Source organism: Caenorhabditis remanei, chromosome X (genome assembly GCF_010183535.1).
Source record: "Caenorhabditis remanei strain PX506 chromosome X, whole genome shotgun sequence".
Taxonomy (NCBI): domain Eukaryota; kingdom Metazoa; phylum Nematoda; class Chromadorea; order Rhabditida; family Rhabditidae; genus Caenorhabditis; species Caenorhabditis remanei.
In genome coordinates this window covers 52,354-68,833 of record NC_071333.1, presented here as the reverse complement: position 1 = coordinate 68,833, position 16,480 = coordinate 52,354, and the positions used below count along the sequence as shown (strand labels likewise).

At 40.9% G+C, this 16,480-nt stretch overlaps 3 protein-coding genes across 3 annotated transcripts; 1 reads left to right on the top strand and 2 right to left on the bottom strand.

Moving 5' to 3' along the window:
- Window positions 1–2,411: 2,411 nt before the first annotated feature.
- Window positions 2,412–3,185, top strand: GCK72_022064 (uncharacterized protein; the record flags this gene model as incomplete). The annotated part of the gene is made up of 4 exons (XM_053734632.1): window positions 2,412–2,416; window positions 2,632–2,766; window positions 2,822–2,947; window positions 3,146–3,185. The coding sequence occupies 4 exons, from the start codon at window positions 2,412–2,414 to the stop codon at window positions 3,183–3,185; spliced, it is 306 nt and encodes a 101-aa protein (XP_053578198.1).
- Window positions 3,186–4,013: 828 nt separating this feature from the next.
- Window positions 4,014–4,474, bottom strand: GCK72_022063 (uncharacterized protein; the record flags this gene model as incomplete). The annotated part of the gene is made up of 2 exons (XM_053734631.1): window positions 4,014–4,221; window positions 4,275–4,474. 2 exons carry the CDS (start codon window positions 4,472–4,474, stop codon window positions 4,014–4,016), a joined length of 408 nt encoding a protein of 135 aa, XP_053578197.1.
- Window positions 4,475–8,586: 4,112 nt separating this feature from the next.
- Window positions 8,587–15,671, bottom strand: GCK72_022062 (uncharacterized protein; the record flags this gene model as incomplete). Its single annotated transcript, XM_053734630.1, has 11 exons — window positions 8,587–8,706; window positions 8,755–8,868; window positions 9,261–9,478; window positions 9,908–10,463; window positions 10,512–10,685; window positions 10,742–11,513; window positions 11,569–11,776; window positions 11,831–11,957; window positions 12,393–12,550; window positions 14,662–14,760; window positions 15,602–15,671. 11 exons carry the CDS (start codon window positions 15,669–15,671, stop codon window positions 8,587–8,589), a joined length of 2,616 nt encoding a protein of 871 aa, XP_053578196.1.
- Between the last annotated feature and the right edge of the window lie 809 nt (window positions 15,672–16,480).

Below are 16,480 nucleotides of genomic sequence, written 5' to 3'. Positions count from 1 at the left end.
AGATAGACTTTCGAAGGTTGAATAATGAAGAATGGAAGAATCGGCGAGTTCTCTGCGTCTAGTTTCGATCGGAAAACAATCGACTGTATTTTGAAACATTTTCATTGTTTTAAAATTGGAAAGCCCACAAAAAAGTACAGCCATTTCACCTTCACTTTCTTCAAATTTTCAGTCATGATTCTTATTTTCAGACCTATAAAACTCAAATCGAAGTAAAAAATATGCAAATTGCAGCAATAACACTTATCAGTTCAGAAATATAAAACGTTAACAAGAAGACCCAGTCGCGAGAATGAATGCGGAAATCAAGATTCAATTTGCTGTGACGATATTTGCAGAGTATCAGAATAAACGTTAAAAAAACATCAAGTGAAGAACCCTGGATTCCCGCAAGTTTTAAAGGTCAATTTTTCCTCAGATATTGATTCCATTTGTAAAACCACCCCGTGGGCAATTATGTTTTTTTCAGAAACTTCTCTTGATTAAATGTGGTGGTTTGTCGAGGACACATATCTTTTGGGTGCATGTTCAGGAGTTGCTTACAAAGTGATCAAAATGGAACACGTCAATTTCAATCTACAGCGAAATCCGAGCAAGACGTCAGCCGAATTTTGACCAGGAGGACCTGCCAACGTCCAGATGTCAATTTTGCATCAGTTCTAATAATTATTGTCGTCGATATCCGCACTTTTCATGTTTTTGTTTTATTCGTTCTCTCTCCGGAACTCCAGCTCTCTGAGAAAAGAGTGGGAAAAACGCGTCTCAGGCGCGCCAGATTCTCTCTTTTGATTTTTTGAATTGAATTCGTGGAAATTCTTCTTGATCTGTGACCAGTAACCGCATCCAGATTTTTTCTAACGAATAAAATCACTCAATTTAATGTCCATGGTGACTTCATAATTCAATCAGACAGCGCGCAAAGTTTTGATAAAAACTCTAAATTTCGAAAAGATATGCTTCCGCTCAATGTACCTGCTCAAAACAATGAGAAATGACGTTGAAAGATTCTGAGGAGAATACAACGTGCCCGCAGATGTGTCGCTTCTGATGAGGTGCTAATTCTGAAGATTTACTAATTCAGGGGAAGAGTCCACGTGATTTGAAACTTCCGAGCGGAATGTTGCCATCCTTAAATACTTTGAATTGGATTTTGATGTCACGGAAGATTTTTCTAAGAAAGTCGAAGACATGAAAACCTTGGTGAAACGTTTCTCTTCAATAGGTGCAATCTGAAACCACTCGAGCCTCTCAATTCCAAGAAACGCAACAGATGATGACCAAAAAATGGAGAGAGTTCATAAAGCGGTTTGTATAATGACGGACTCTATTCAAACCTATATTAAACTTTTCCAGGCTTAACATTCGCACAGTTTACGTCACATCAATGAAAAGCAGTTATCAATTGCCGATGTTATTGGTTCTGTTACACAATGAGTCATCGCTGGTTCTGGAAAGTATCTTTTGTCGTCTCCGTCTTTTTCCACATTCTCTCCCTCTCTTTCCTTTGTTGTTTCGACATGTAAACGCATTTCATTCTTTCCCTATGGTACCTTACTGAATAGGCGCCTTCCCCTTTGAGCACAAGCATAACTGGCTTCTCATTATTTTATTTGAATTGTTATATGTTCTATTATTGTCTATGTATTTGTCAGTTAACTGAATAAAAGAGAACTATTCGTGAAGTTCTGAACTTGATGGCAAGTAGAATGGATTTGGAGTTGAGGTAATTTTTTTTTGATTTTATAAAAAATAAAGCTGCAAGCTGTTCTAATAATTCTGGAACAAGAAACAAGCTTCTTGTTGTAGAATTTTTTCGCAGACTCTAACAATAATTGAAATGACGCTTATTTTTTATTTTCTACGATTCCGTAGTTTGAAAGGATTTTAGAAGTGTAGCTCGTGATTCAGAGTGGTCATTATAGATTTAGTAGCACTGCTGCGCATTTTTGAGATATCACGTCAAATTGAAAATTTCAATAATATTTGCTGATACAGTTCATCAACCTCACCAGTGACTCATCTCATTGTGCCTCATCGTACTTTTTTTTAGAATGTTTTCTAGAAGAAATGTTTCGTGCGCGTGACTGAATAAAACTTCTACATATTAATTAGGAAGTCTAGATGATTCCGCCTTCAACGAAATATCCTTTTGGAACAGAGGCGCGTCTTGGTTTTTCCCATTTATGCAATTTTCCGAATCTTCTTTTTTACAGATATAGTGATGCCTTTTCATTGAAAAAACATAAAAACTACAATTTTCCTGAAAAATCCAAACAATCTGAATAGCGGGACTGTGTCGCACAGTAACATAAGCTCCTCCCACAGATGAGATGACATGTTACAGTAATAAACTTCTTTTTTTTCAGCACCTCAAAAAAAATCTGATGCAAAACCCCATTGCATTACAAAGAATGAAGTGGGTGCACCAATGGAATGGAACAGGCTGCTTTAGAAGTTGGTGGAGAAACCATCGTACGTACAGTAGAACTTACCAAAGTTGATTAATTCTGAGCAATTTTCTATTGTAACCCGTCTAGTTTGAGCCGACTTGTCGATTATCTCATTGTTTCAAAGTATAAAAAATCTAAATCGCGTCGAAAGAACACCAGATAACAACTTAAAATATTCCAGCAAAGATCCAGTCTTGCCACCATCATCTGGAACGACACGCAAGGGTTGTGTGTGTGGATATCCGTCGTGTAATGGGGCCGAAGCATACGAGCATTTGGTCAACAAGCCACGGACTGACGATCCTGATTTCAGAAGGTATAGTCAGCCACGTAACAAGTCAGTACTTCTGAACCATCCTGTAAATTTACAGAGCGCCAGTCATGATGCCATCTTCTGGAACATTCCTCGAGTGTCGTGGATATGAGTTGGGCGAGGGGCCAGATGACTCAACTCCTGTGACACTTCCACACATCGCTTGGTTTCCTCAGAAAGAATTGTGAGTAATCTTTTATCAATTTCCTTCCTGAAACGATTTTTGGTAAGGATTCCTGCTGTCAGGGATATCCCAAATGTGCAAAATTATTAGCATTAGCAAATTTAGAAGTATTGTTGCAGTTTAGATTTCTGTAGATGCGATACCTAAAATTATAGATGCAGTTGTCGAAAAAAAATTCTAAATCTATTACATCTTCAGACTCGTTCCCGACGATCACTACGCCACACCCACCACCTAAACCGCCACGCAAGTTCCCTGCTCCAGCTCCACTGCTCCCGGTCTGATCTTAGTATCCCACTTCATTTATCTTAAATTTTATAAATAAATGTTTCCATCAGCACTATTGGCTATTTGACCGTTCCCAAAATTTGAAAAAAAAAAGTATGAGGTATTTGGGTACGAGCTCTCAAAGTGCGTTCGGAGCTAAATTCAAAAACGTTGCGACATGAGAATAGATTTTAATTAAAATCATATTTTCACAGAAGAAAAACTACTAGTCAAGTTTGAATTCCATGTGAAAAGTCGTCAACTACAAAAATGAAGGAAGAGACATCAGCAATGTGTTGGAATCATTTTCAACGGGATTTCTGTGAGCCATTTTTAAATAGAAATGCTCCAAATGAAACGCCTCTATCTCGTTTTCTTCCAGAAATAGAAAAAAGTCGTCAACTACAAAAATGAAGGAAGAGACATCAGCAATGTGTTAGAATCATTTTCAACGGGATTTCCGTGAGACATTTCTAAATAGAAATGCTTCAAATGAAACGCCTCTATCTCGTTTCCCTCTAGAAGTAGAAAAAAGAAAGAGTGCTTGGTCAAACGATCCCGACTATTAGTAGCGGATGGATGATAAATGTCTCTATTTTTTAACGACTCAGAAAGAATGTGTTTTTCTCAATTCGGTACATTCCGAATTCATTAGAACAAATTCGATTTTTGAATGCTCTTTATTCAACCCATTTTATGAAATCAAAACAATTAGTCTCCATAGTGAAACAGCTCGAATGTCCCATCGATATTGATGTAGCTCAAAAAGAACCGTTTTGGCTTTCGAGAGGTTTTTAACTTACGTGTCGCCAACCCGTCTCACCGTGCCAGCTACTTTTCTGGTGATGGTGCGACGATTGAACGTGCAATTGTGTTCGGCCCACAAGTAGAATGAGTAGTTGTTTGATCCCCATTCATCCCCATCGTCGATAGCGTGGATATCGTATTTGTATGGGTAAATGGTCTGATCCAGTACAACGGTTTGAGACAAGTGGTCATCAGGATTCCTGAAAAAAACAAATTACTCTAAGCCTAACGAACAGAACACTGAATAACTTACATTGAATCACGCTCCCATAGTTCTAGGAAATTGATGCTTGGGTCGGTGGCGTATTTACATGTGATATTCCCAAAGAATCGGATATGGTCGATAATAGATTTCCGAATCACTCGACCCGGTTTCGTAACAAGGGGAGATGAGTATCCGAGCACGTCGGAGGAAAGCAGAAGAAGGACGAGAACAGTCGAGAGACGAATCATTGCTTGATGTCGAGTGAAGAAAACAGGGAAAAGGATCTGGTATATATATCGTGTCTTTAATTCGATTAGCACAGTTTCCCACGGGCTCCACCATCGAAGTTTTATGATTCTGGTGTTTGGTTTCTGGGAGAAAGGGATGGGAAAATACTTAGTTACTTAGTTACTTAGTCGATCCGTTCTTCGCTCAGTTGGTGTGGGCGCGGATCACAGCTATCCATTTTTTCCGATCTTTGGCGATTGTGCTCCAAGGTTCGATCAATTGAGTTCCTTGTCGCACTGAGATTTCTTTCTTCAGGGAGTCGGCCCATCGCATTGGTGGTCTTCCTACTGGCCTTTTCTCATTTCTGGGTATCCATTCTTGAAGTAACGTTGTCCACCGATTATCGTTTCTTCTCATCACGTGGCCAGCCCAACTTAACTTTCGTTTCGTTATGAAGACAAGAGGGTCTTTCACTTGGGATATTTTCCTTATATCTTCTCGGTGGAGGTTTTTCTCTCGTTGTTCCGTGAGGGTAATTCCGACGAGTTTACGTTCAAGTGCAGCATGTGTTATTCTTACTCTTTCGGATAGAGCTTTAGTGAAAGTCCATGTTTCTGATCCATATGTCAGTGCGGGGAGAACAATGGAGTCGAAAAGTTGCGCTCGGATTTTCGGACACGTCAGGGCATCTGTTGTGTTTTTTATATTGTTGAGTGCAGCCCATGCCGATCGTCGTCTTCTGTGAATTTCTGGCTCTAGATCGTTTTTTGTATTGAGCAGTCTCCCCAAGTATACGTATTCCTCAACATCTTCAATTGCTGACATGGTGTTGTTTTTTCTGATATGTATTTGGTGACTTGACGCAAATTTGTTCCTCAGCACTTTTGTTTTACTCGCGTTTATTTCTAGACCGACTGTTTCACAACTGTTTACCAGCTCTTGTAGCATTTTTTCCGCTATTTGTGGAGTTTTCGAGATGAGAATGATATCGTCGGCGAATCGTAGGTGTGTTAGGTTTCTGCCGTTAATTCTGATACCAGGGGAGTTGTCGTAGTCATCTTTGTCTTCTTTTATATGTGGCCATGACATTCGACGGAAGGCCGATTCGAGACAGGCAGAGAAAAGATTTGGTGAAATGGGGTCACCTTGTCTGACACCTCTGGTAATGGGGATATTGACTGGGTTATAGAAAGGTGTGATTGTGGTGGAGCAATCGTTGTAACACTCTTTTAGGAGTTTTATGTATCCAGAGTCTATCCCTTGAGTCTTCAGGCTTTCCCATAAAGCAGTGGGTTCGATCGTGTCGAATGCCTTTTTGAAGTCGATAAATACCATTGTGATTGGTATTTGGTATTCTCGACCGACTTCCAGCAGTCTTTGCACTGAATGGATGTGGTCAATCGTCGAGAAGGATCTTCTAAATCCTGCTTGTTCGACCGGTTGTGCTTCTTCCAGTGACTTCCGGATTCTATTCAGAATACATTTCGTGAAGACTTTATAAAGTATAGGAAGCAGGCAGATCGGACGATAATTTTCTAGATTTTCTTTGTCTCCTTTCTTGAATATTAGAGTTGTTTTTGACGATTTCCACTTTGTTGGAACTTTTCCTTCTTGAAGGTACCGTGAGAATTTGTTCGCTAGAAGTTTGTGAACGGAGGAGTGACAACTTTTCAGGAAGTCTGCTGATAGCTTGTCTTCTCCCGCTGCTTTACCGTTTTGGAATGAGTTCAGGGAGTGTTGGATTTCTTCTGGAAGGAATGGAGGTAATGCTTTTGTTTGTTGAGGAATGATGGTTGTCGCTTTTGACTGTTTGGTTGCAAACAGGTTTGAGTAGAAGCGTCTGACTTCGATTTCCATTTTCTCTCTTGAAGTGAGCTTTTCTCCTGTCTCTCCTGATAACAGACATGGAATGTATGATTGATATTCATTGATGTCTCTTGCGACCTTTCTCAGACTCTTTCTCTGGTTTGCTGCATTTAGAAGTCTATCCTTCGCGAAGTTTTCATGGTCTCTCTTTACCGCTTGTCGGCACTCTTTGGACAGGGTCTTGAAGTTGGGGTCTGATCTGTCTGTGAATCTCCTTTTCGACAGTAGCAGTCGCGTACTGTCCTTCAGTCTATTTCTAGAGTGATTGGTTGGAATAGTCACTGCAGCGTCCTGCGCTTTCTTTAGAGCATGTACAAGAGTGTCGTACTCTTTATCGATATCTTGATCTTCGCAAGAGTCAAGATTTTCTGTTGCGAGTAACGCTGCAGTCGGGTCTAGGACGGCTCCACCATCGAAGTTTTATGATTCTGGTGTTTGGTTTCTGGGAGAAAGGGATGGGAAAATACTTAGTTACTTAGTTACTTAGTCGATCCGTTCTTCGCTCAGTTGGTGTGGGCGCGGATCACAGCTATCCATTTTTTCCGATCTTTGGCGATTGTGCTCCAAGGTTCGATCAATTGAGTTCCTTGTCGCACTGAGATTTCTTTCTTCAGGGAGTCGGCCCATCGCATTGGTGGTCTTCCTACTGGCCTTTTCTCATTTCTGGGTATCCATTCTTGAAGTAACGTTGTCCAGAATGAGTAGTTGTTTGATCCCCATTCATCCCCATCGTCGATAGCGTGGATATCGTATTTGTATGGGTAAATGGTCTGATCCAGTACAACGGTTTGAGACAAGTGGTCATCAGGATTCCTGAAAAAAACAAATTACTCTAAGCCTAACGAACAGAACACTGAATAACTTACATTGAATCACGCTCCCATAGTTCTAGGAAATTGATGCTTGGGTCGGTGGCGTATTTACATGTGATATTCCCAAAGAATCGGATATGGTCGATAATAGATTTCCGAATCACTCGACCCGGTTTCGTAACAAGGGGAGATGAGTATCCGAGCACGTCGGAGGAAAGCAGAAGAAGGACGAGAACAGTCGAGAGACGAATCATTGCTTGATGTCGAGTGAAGAAAACAGGGAAAAGGATCTGGTATATATATCGTGTCTTTAATTCGATTAGCACAGTTTCCCACGGGCTCCACCATCGAAGTTTTATGATTCTGGTGTTTGGTTTCTGGGAGAAAGGGATGGGAAAATAGATCGATTAAAAAATAAGGAATCACAAGATGAGAGCAGACTGATGCAAATATTCCCGGAACATTAAAAGTTAAAGAGAAAAAAATATTAATGATACTTGTCTGATTTAGCATTAATCTTTCACCCTGGTGGATGTAGTTGCTGATTTGGAGCCCAGATTTCTGGCTCCGCGACAATTCACAACTGCGACATTTCGCAACAAACGTTGGTTCCGCAACTGCGACACTTTGCAACTGTTCATTTTGAAACTGCGACATTTCGCAACTACGACGATTCGAAACTACGATGCTTCGCAACTGCGACGTTTCGCAACCATTTAACTAGCAATAGTTTAACCTATTTTTGTCTAAAAAGGGTAAGATAACTTTTTCTTCTATTTAATTATTTACAAATGTGTTCCCAAGCATTTTGGTACACTCAACATTGTTTGCTGTTCCAAATATGCAAATTCCCAGTGGTTGCAAAACGTCGTGGTTGCAAAAAGTCGTAGTTGCGAAACCTACGTGAGTTGCGGTATGTCGAAGTTGCGAAATGTCGCAGTTGTGAATTGTGGCGAAGCCAGATTTCTGAGTCTCAAAGAAATTTCTCCCAATAAAACATATTTTTGCCAAGTTTGTCGAACATTATTCAGATGAATAAAAATATAGGTACTTTTATCCAGGAGGCATGTGCACTTTTTTTCAGTTTTTTTCACAATTAATTTCTGTTTTTAAAACTGGTACTAACATTTTGAACAGTTCTAAACTCTCATTCTTTATTTTCTATTAATTTTTCTCTAAAATTTTCATAATTCTTGTTCATCCAATTAGCTATAATCGGCTATGTTCTGAAACAGAATTAAAATTCAATTATTTTGATTCGAGCGCGTTTCTCAGATATACGGTAACACTCGTTTCAACTGTGTCAACACTTCTCGCTTTCTCCTTTTTTTGTCACTTGTTTCCAGTTTTGAGTTTAAACTGACTTTATGCTATCACAGTAGGACCCGACAAAATAAGAAAATAATGATGTTCAAAAAAACAAATTAAAGTAGTGATGAGAAAAACCAATATATTTATGACAAATATTTCTTTCCATAGAGTGCCGCTTTCTGATCGAACGCTGGCGATTCAATGACATCGTCGATATCATAGAACGGGTTCATGGCGTGTTTGATGTATGTTTCGTACATCTCCTGAAAGATTTCTGGGTTTTATGAGGGTGCTGAGGGTAGTCTTGCTACCTGGAAGAACTGCTTGATCCCCTCGTCCGCCCGGTGAGTGTGGAGCATGATGAAGCGAATGCGGCTGGCGGTGACAAATGCGCTGACGTACCATTCGTTGAACTTGTCCACCATCTGAAAACAAATGGTTGAGGGGGAGTTTACAGGGCTTTTGGATGTTTCTCACTGATAAAGCGATCTGACAGAATTAATAAATTGAAGGTTATCAATTACAAAGTTAAGGTTCAGTGCTAATCTTTATTCTGTGCAAAAAGCAGGGCAAAACCGTGATTTGCGAGAACATGAGTGAGTCAGAAACTTTCTTTTCACTAGTTTGATAAGCTGACGACACCTGCACTCCCCTAGATCTCCCAAATCACACGTCACAGCCGGATTCCTTTGGACGATGATTTTTAACCTCTCTTTGACCATTACTATTCCTTCACAATCATGCCCGATTTCCGGGAAATTTTTTTTTTAACTTTGGTTCCGAAATTTTCAAAATTTTAAATATAAATAAATCTCACCTTGAGATACATTTGACTGGTTGTCAAGGCGTGCTCGTCGACGATGTCCAAAGCGGCGTGACCAATGTAGTGATTGAGGTGACGCGTCCCTTCCGACTCCTTCGACTTCTTCTCTCCAGCAGGGAAGTCCATCTCAAAGATCGGCTGGTCGCAGTGTCCAATGATTGCAAAGTAGAACTCTTTGGTGGCCATTTTGAGAGAGGTAGATGGGATGAGACCTAAACTATTTGGATTGAAATTAAATTGACCTGAAAACTTTGGTTTTAAATATTAAAGCCAGCTCAAAACTGCTCAAAAAGAAAAAAAATATGGAAAAACAATAAGATTAAAGTTTTTTTTAATTTCAAATTGGAACAGTCTCATAATAGTCTATATTCGAACAATCGGGAAGAAATCACAGACGGGTGCAAGAGAAGGCCGATGGTTGAATTTAACGAAGTACCCAGAAAGAAAAGTTAAGGCAAAGTTTTGATGAGGGGCTAGTGATTGGATCGGGATGTGACAAACAATTAGGGGAAATTTTAAAAATTAATAACGAATACTTTTGATTTGACAGGTGAAAAATCTATGACATGGAACAAAAATAGTGAAAAAAAATGCTATAAATTGTTTTGAAATGTCTCAGACATTATAATATTGGGGGTTACGATCGTCTCGATCATTGGCTGACTGATCGAACCGAGAGCGTGGAGGATGATTGTCGAATCGACTTTTTCTCTGGGGGCGATGGTCATGGTCTCCAGTAGAATGAGCCATAGAATCCCCTTCAGACTTATCGAATCGACTAATACGAGATCGTTTTGGAGGACTTGGTCCATCATTGTCATGCGACGGCAGATCCACTTGTGAGGCAGTGGAGAATTGTTGGTGTTGTTGGTACTGGTTATTTTGATGGTGATGAGAGTTGAAGTCTCCTTTCTTGTCAAATCGAGAGCGGTTGAAGCCACCACCACGGTTGTATTGACCACCACGTCCTTCGGTGTCTCCAAACCGACTAGTTCGCTGCGGGTGACCATCACGATGATCACGTCCGCTTGGATGCTGCCCACGGAAATCATGGTCCTGATTGTGTGAGTTGTTACGGTTTCCGTAGTTTCCGCCACGTCCACGACCACGGCGATCTCCTCCTCGGAAGTTTCGATCATCATGGTCCCGGTGGTGATAGGATCCTCGTGCTGGGAGCTCGGCCACCTTTTGACGTCTCTGAATATTTGAAAAGTTAGGAATAGAATTAGTGAAACCATCACTCACCAGCTCTTCGTCATGAGTGAAACGGCATTGTTCGCCGCGGTTACAACCTCCCGGGCGGTTGATGAAATAAACGCATGGCTCCTGAATTTTCCACCCTGATTGGGTCCAGCCCTCTGAGTTTTGGGAGTCTTGACGGCGTTCCTGAGCCATCATCTCTGGTGTGGCGAAGGTGGCCTGAAAAATGGAATAGTTAGGATTCAAAAAAATAATGTTGATTGCTCTAAACTTACCACATAACCATCCATTGGATAATCCGGCGGGGACTCTTCACTGGAATAGGTGTTCTCAGTGGTTCCTCCTGCCAACTCTTGGCTTCTCAACAATTTCTGTGCTGTCTGCATCGCAGCAGCGAGCGGACTAGCGACTTCTTGAGTAGCTGGAGTAGTAGTTGAAGAGTCTTCGGATGAGACAAATCCTTTCGCCTTCAACTTGTTCAACATTTCCTTCAAATTAGACGGGAGCTCGAAGCGGGACTCAGTGGACGTTGCTGGAGCAGGTGCGCTAGTTTGCGGGGCACTTGTAGTCGCTGTGTAGTAGTTATTCATTGGTTGCGAGTCATGGAATATTTGTTGAATCTGTGGAGCAGCTGATGCAGTGCTTTGTGCCACCGTTCCTGGTTGAGAAATCTGATTGTCCTGTACAAACTGATTGTACGGGGTACGAGTGATAAGGTGTTGTTGCAAATGATCCAAATTGACTCCTGGTTGCGGATATTTAATTTGAAGCAATCCTTCGTATGATGGAGTTTGAGACTGAAGAGCTGCGGGTGGTTGAACATTTGGCTGCTGAGTGTACAGTTGTTGAGCTGGCTCGGCTTGTGGCTGCTGAGCAGTCGGCTCCACATCGTGTGGCGGTTGGCGATATCGTCCTGGCATTGGCAAATCATGAAGTGCACTGATCGCCGGCTCTGCTGGCTTACTTTCCGTTGGAATGATGATTGGCTGCCATTCCAAGAACATTTTTGCGGCCATATCGTTGAGAATTGGATTGCATTCTAAGTTGCTGGAAGAAAAATTTGATTAAAAATTTGAAAAACTATAAAAATTTGTGCACTTACCCAAACATCGCAGCTCTCATCACACCACCTGCAGCAATTCTTTGCTCTTCAACCTTGCCAGACTCAGACAACGTTTTCCTCACTGCTCTGCAGCATTTTTTTATTTTCACCACATGCCATTCGGCGTCTTCGAAATCATCGACTTCTAGAGCGGAGGCGGCAAACTCATTCTTCTCTGAGCAACGGAAGTCCGCTACGTTCGAGTGAACTGAAAAATTTGGATAATAAATTTCATGTTCTGGTGAAGAGAGTGGTGTCCTACTTGTTGCAATTCTCTCGATTTCCTTGATATGGCAGAGTGGGAGGTTTTTGGAATCGGCGAAGCAAATACGCCGGCGTTCACGATTTGGGTCGAAGAGTGGCGTGCGAAGGATTCCTTTGAGAGAGCCCTGAAAAAGTTTTTTTTTCAATTAAACTTATCACTTAATCCATCTTGTGGCTCATTTTCTGCATTTTTTTTACAAATGTTCATACTTGTCGAGGCTCGAAGGCCCGGCTTCAAAAAACAAATTTTTTTAAAAACTTTTTGCTTGAAATTTTTAAGTTTTTCATCGAAAATGTGTTCATTTCTGATAACTTTTTAGAATATCTTCTAACAATGAATGATGGTCGAAAATCTGACTTTTTTGCGAAAAAAAATTCACCAAATTTTAAAGTTTAAACTATGGCGCCAAGCACCCGGGTCTTTGGACAGAGATTGAGGTCCAAACCGGCACTGCCAGGGCCTTGAAAAATTAAAATTTGAATCCTAGTAACAGTTCTATTCGACCCAAACCTGTTTGTGCCTTTGGAGACCATTTTTCCTCACAAAAATTGATACTTACCGTTTTTTCCGGGGAAGCAGCATGTTCCTCTCCGTCTTCAGTGGCTCTGCGCTTCAACGTTGGCGTGACCGGTTGAGCTGGTGTTGTCTCTTGACCAACCTTTGGCTTTCTCTTGACAATGCGGATTGTCTTGTTGGCAGTGGTGAAATGGTCGACAGCTGAAAATATATTAAAATTAGGATGCAAGTTTGCGGAGAAGTTTAGGATATTCAATACCAACCAGAGATCCGAATGCGCTCAACCTGAAAAGGGGGTGTGTGGGAGGTAGGGGATGGTATTAAGGGGCAGGACGTGAAACACACACAAAACGGGGGGATTTCAGAGCTCCTTCAGTATCCGGAAACTATTTCTTCCCCGAAACTTATAAGCGCAGCCTTTTTTTGAATGCGATAAAAGAAAGTACTGTGATTTTTCTCCAATTCCATTATTAATTAGTTGTCCGACGCCAAAAATATACTATTTTCTACGCTTTTGACAAATCTCTACTAACACTATTGCTTTAATTTACTCTTAAACTCTAAAAATCGATAATAGGCGTGCCTTTATCAAACTTTTAGCTTGCATTGTACATCATTTTTAGCGGACAGCCTTGCGTTATCAATCTAGAACACGTAAAACGTCGTTTCTAGTTGAAAAATTGCCTGAACGCATGTCTTGCCATGAAAAATCAATAATTCAGTTGAAATTCCATTCAACACGCGTTTCTTCTTTAAGATTCCTGGATTTTTGCGAATCTGTTATTAATTTCTTCTTGATTTTATCTGTTTCCTCTTCTTGACCTCGAAACATGTTTGTTTCGTCATTGGGAGTTATTAGAAGAGCTCGTCACGCTAAAGAGCCAAATCACATCATTCGACCCCTTCTCGGAATAGCTTTCCATTAGTATTTCGTACATCCTCGAGTATTCTGTTTAAAAAAACCTGGGAAACCTGTAAAGAGAGTGGACAAAACAAGTTGAAAACCAGAATATGATACAATAAACGACATTGGGATATAGTGAAAGGAATGTTCAGGGACACTGAGAGTGGTAATTCATGTTGGACTTTTTATGTTCCTGTATATTTCCTGTTTTTTCTTTGTTTTTTCTTTTCTCGAAAAATTATTATGAATATTCAGGAATTTCCTGATTCTCAGTTTCATTAGATTCTCAATAGATACTATTTTGAATATTGAGATAGGGGAAAAGGAAAAGAATTGGTGAGCGCATCCGGATGTCCAGTCGGGTGAATCGTCCGTTGTCCAATTACCTGAAAAAATGAATTTTGTTTTCAGAAAACGGGTTGAAGTATGAAAATGAGAGAGTAGTGAGTAGGGCGCGCTTAAAAACAGTCTAATAACCACAATCCTGACAACTCAGACCGTTTTTAGTTGAAAATGATAAACTTTGAGAGCGTATCACGATATCACTGATTGTCACACCAAGCCAACTTTTATTGTTTCATACAGATGAAGTTCAGAGCTTCATTCTTGTAGTTATCAACTTTTTTGTACGAACACGTGCCAGAGAGATATGGTCGTTTTAAGACGACAGCTCAAAAATCCCACTATTTGCACTGAAATTTATTGATTTGAGTCAGAAATTACTTTCTCGATACGTAAGGGAGTGTTGATACAAACAAGTTGTTTACTACAAAATTAGAACACTACTATTCATCTGTTTGATCCAGTAAAAGTTAACTTTGTGGATCAATCATTGATAGATTTACAGACTCTTAAAGTTGGACATTATCAGCTGAAAACGACCATTAAGCGGTAGGTCAGAGTGGGCGGAGCCTAATGGGATACGATGTAAAATTATTGATGTATGTTGTAAAATTCTTTGAATTTCTAGGGTCCTCAAAACAAATTAAAACTTATCAAAACGGATCAGTTTGCCTGATGCTTGAGCAAGATATTCTCTTCGAAATTAATAGAATTATGACCGTTAGGTAGCATTCATACGCACTGTGAACCCTTCTGATTTTGCGTACCGCTGAATCGTGGGTCCATGTAAAGAAGTGAGCATCTAGGCGATCTTAGAACGTGCGAGTCGCAATAACTCTCCCTGATAACGATGGATGTTTTAAAACTAGCTCTATGACCTCACCGGACTACGGAACTTAGGCTTTGGCAGTATTGCGATCACTTAAAAAGCGTCCTGTGATTTGATTCGGCCTACTGACTAGCATTCTTTGCACTAATGTACTTGCATCACCTACATTCCATGTTGCCTGATATCGCGCAGATCTCTCTAGCTCCCATAAAATCTGAAATTATCTTATTTATTTACCTCCATATTTCTGGCGTGAAGACTGGTCGTCGAGTTTGTTTTGCATCTTTGCGGCATCGGAAGACGTCGAGGGTTCGATTGGAGTCGGGACGTAGACAGCTGAAAGAAGAAATGGTTCATTGAAACGAACACAATAACAGTGTATTGCGAAATGGGTGACTCATTTGGGACTCTTTCACGTTCATTTTTCTTTTCTTTTTGTTTTTAATGTACTCTCGACCCTCTCCCTTATTTTGGAGAATTTCCCCCTTGTCGCTTAGCAACTAGTAGTCGCATCTCCACAGGGAGGGTGTGTGGGAAGTCATGCTAATGCGGCGAAAAACCGGAAGCAAGTGTTGAAGCAAGGCAAGACGGAAAAGAAGCGGTTTTCATGTTGTTCTCCGCACAGAGCTCGGTAGAGCATCCTTGAATCCCTGTGTGCACTTTGTGTTGGAAGAATCTGGTCATAACAGCCGCTGTTCGCATTCAAATGGACTTTGCCAATTTTCAATTCCGAAAATAGTCGCTCCAGGCAGGTCTCTCTCTCCAACAGGTACCAATTATCTGGTCGGCAAGCTGGTCAGTGACGTCATGACGGTTTGCGACTAGTGTTGCCGTGCCAACTATCTGAAAATAGAGCCCGGTCGTCCCTTTCTGGGCTTTGACCATATCTGGGGCATTTCCTCTCTTTCTCTGTTCATCGCATTCTTTCATTTTGCGGAGTCAACAGAAAATCTTTATTCTAACCAACAATGTTTGGTTCACAAACATCCCGCCCGTCGTGTCCAACCGGTTTTTGGCACCCATCTTTTATCGATTTCGACATCGAAAAGAGAAATTTTAGCATTCATATCATTAAAATAACAAGGAGGAACAAATGAGAGGAAAGAATTTGGAAAATGATCCATGAAAACGTGTGAGGAGTCCCAAATATAACTGAAAATCGATTATTACAACTTACCAGGTGATCCATCGACTATGCTGAAGATATTTCCATCCATCGTTTTTGTCGGTGTGTAGACGTCGCCCATTTCGAGGTGTTTCACGGTGCAGGCGACCTGAAAAATAAGACGTTTTAAGCAAATTATGGTGGAAAAAGAGCGAGAAAATGAATTACGAGATTGAAAGTCCATTAAAACCAAAGTATTAATGAAGATGTGAACAACAAATTCAATACGAAACGAAAGGGAAAGAAGGAAAAAGATGAAATCGGTCCCCGCAGAGACGTACACGCACACACACACTGAACATTGAGAGAAGAGGCTAGTGTGTCCCTCGTGAGCGGCGCACACGGATCGATAGAGCGGGGGGAGAGCGTCTGCGGGGTCACATGACGGGCGGCGCATAAAGAGAAACGGGAAGAGAGAGGGAAAGAGTGTGTGGCGGGAGGAGACACAGTGTTTGTGGGGAGGAGATACGTAGTGGGAGGACGACGGTGAGTGCGGAGATGAGGCCGTGGGGGAGTAATGCATAGAGAGATGGAGCGCCCGAGGGGCCTCCCTCGGGAGTACGCAAACACCGTGACGCGCACACCACCACGACATAGTGCACGGTTTTTGCAGTTTGAATTTTATAACCCTATTTTTAAGATATTTTGGCTTTTACGCTTTTAAAACTTCAGTTTTGTGCATTAAAAAATTTGAAGCGTGAGTGTTTCAGACTTCCAAAGAAATCAGACTAGAAAAAAGGAGAAAGAAGTCAAAGAGAACTGGAAAAAAGGAAATCAATAATTACAGTTAGTTTTTCCTCCTTTTTCGCTGAAAACAAGTACAAAACCAGCTGTTGACAACAACTCATTTATCGGAGAGACTTCCTGGATGAGGAAACGCATGTGAAAGCA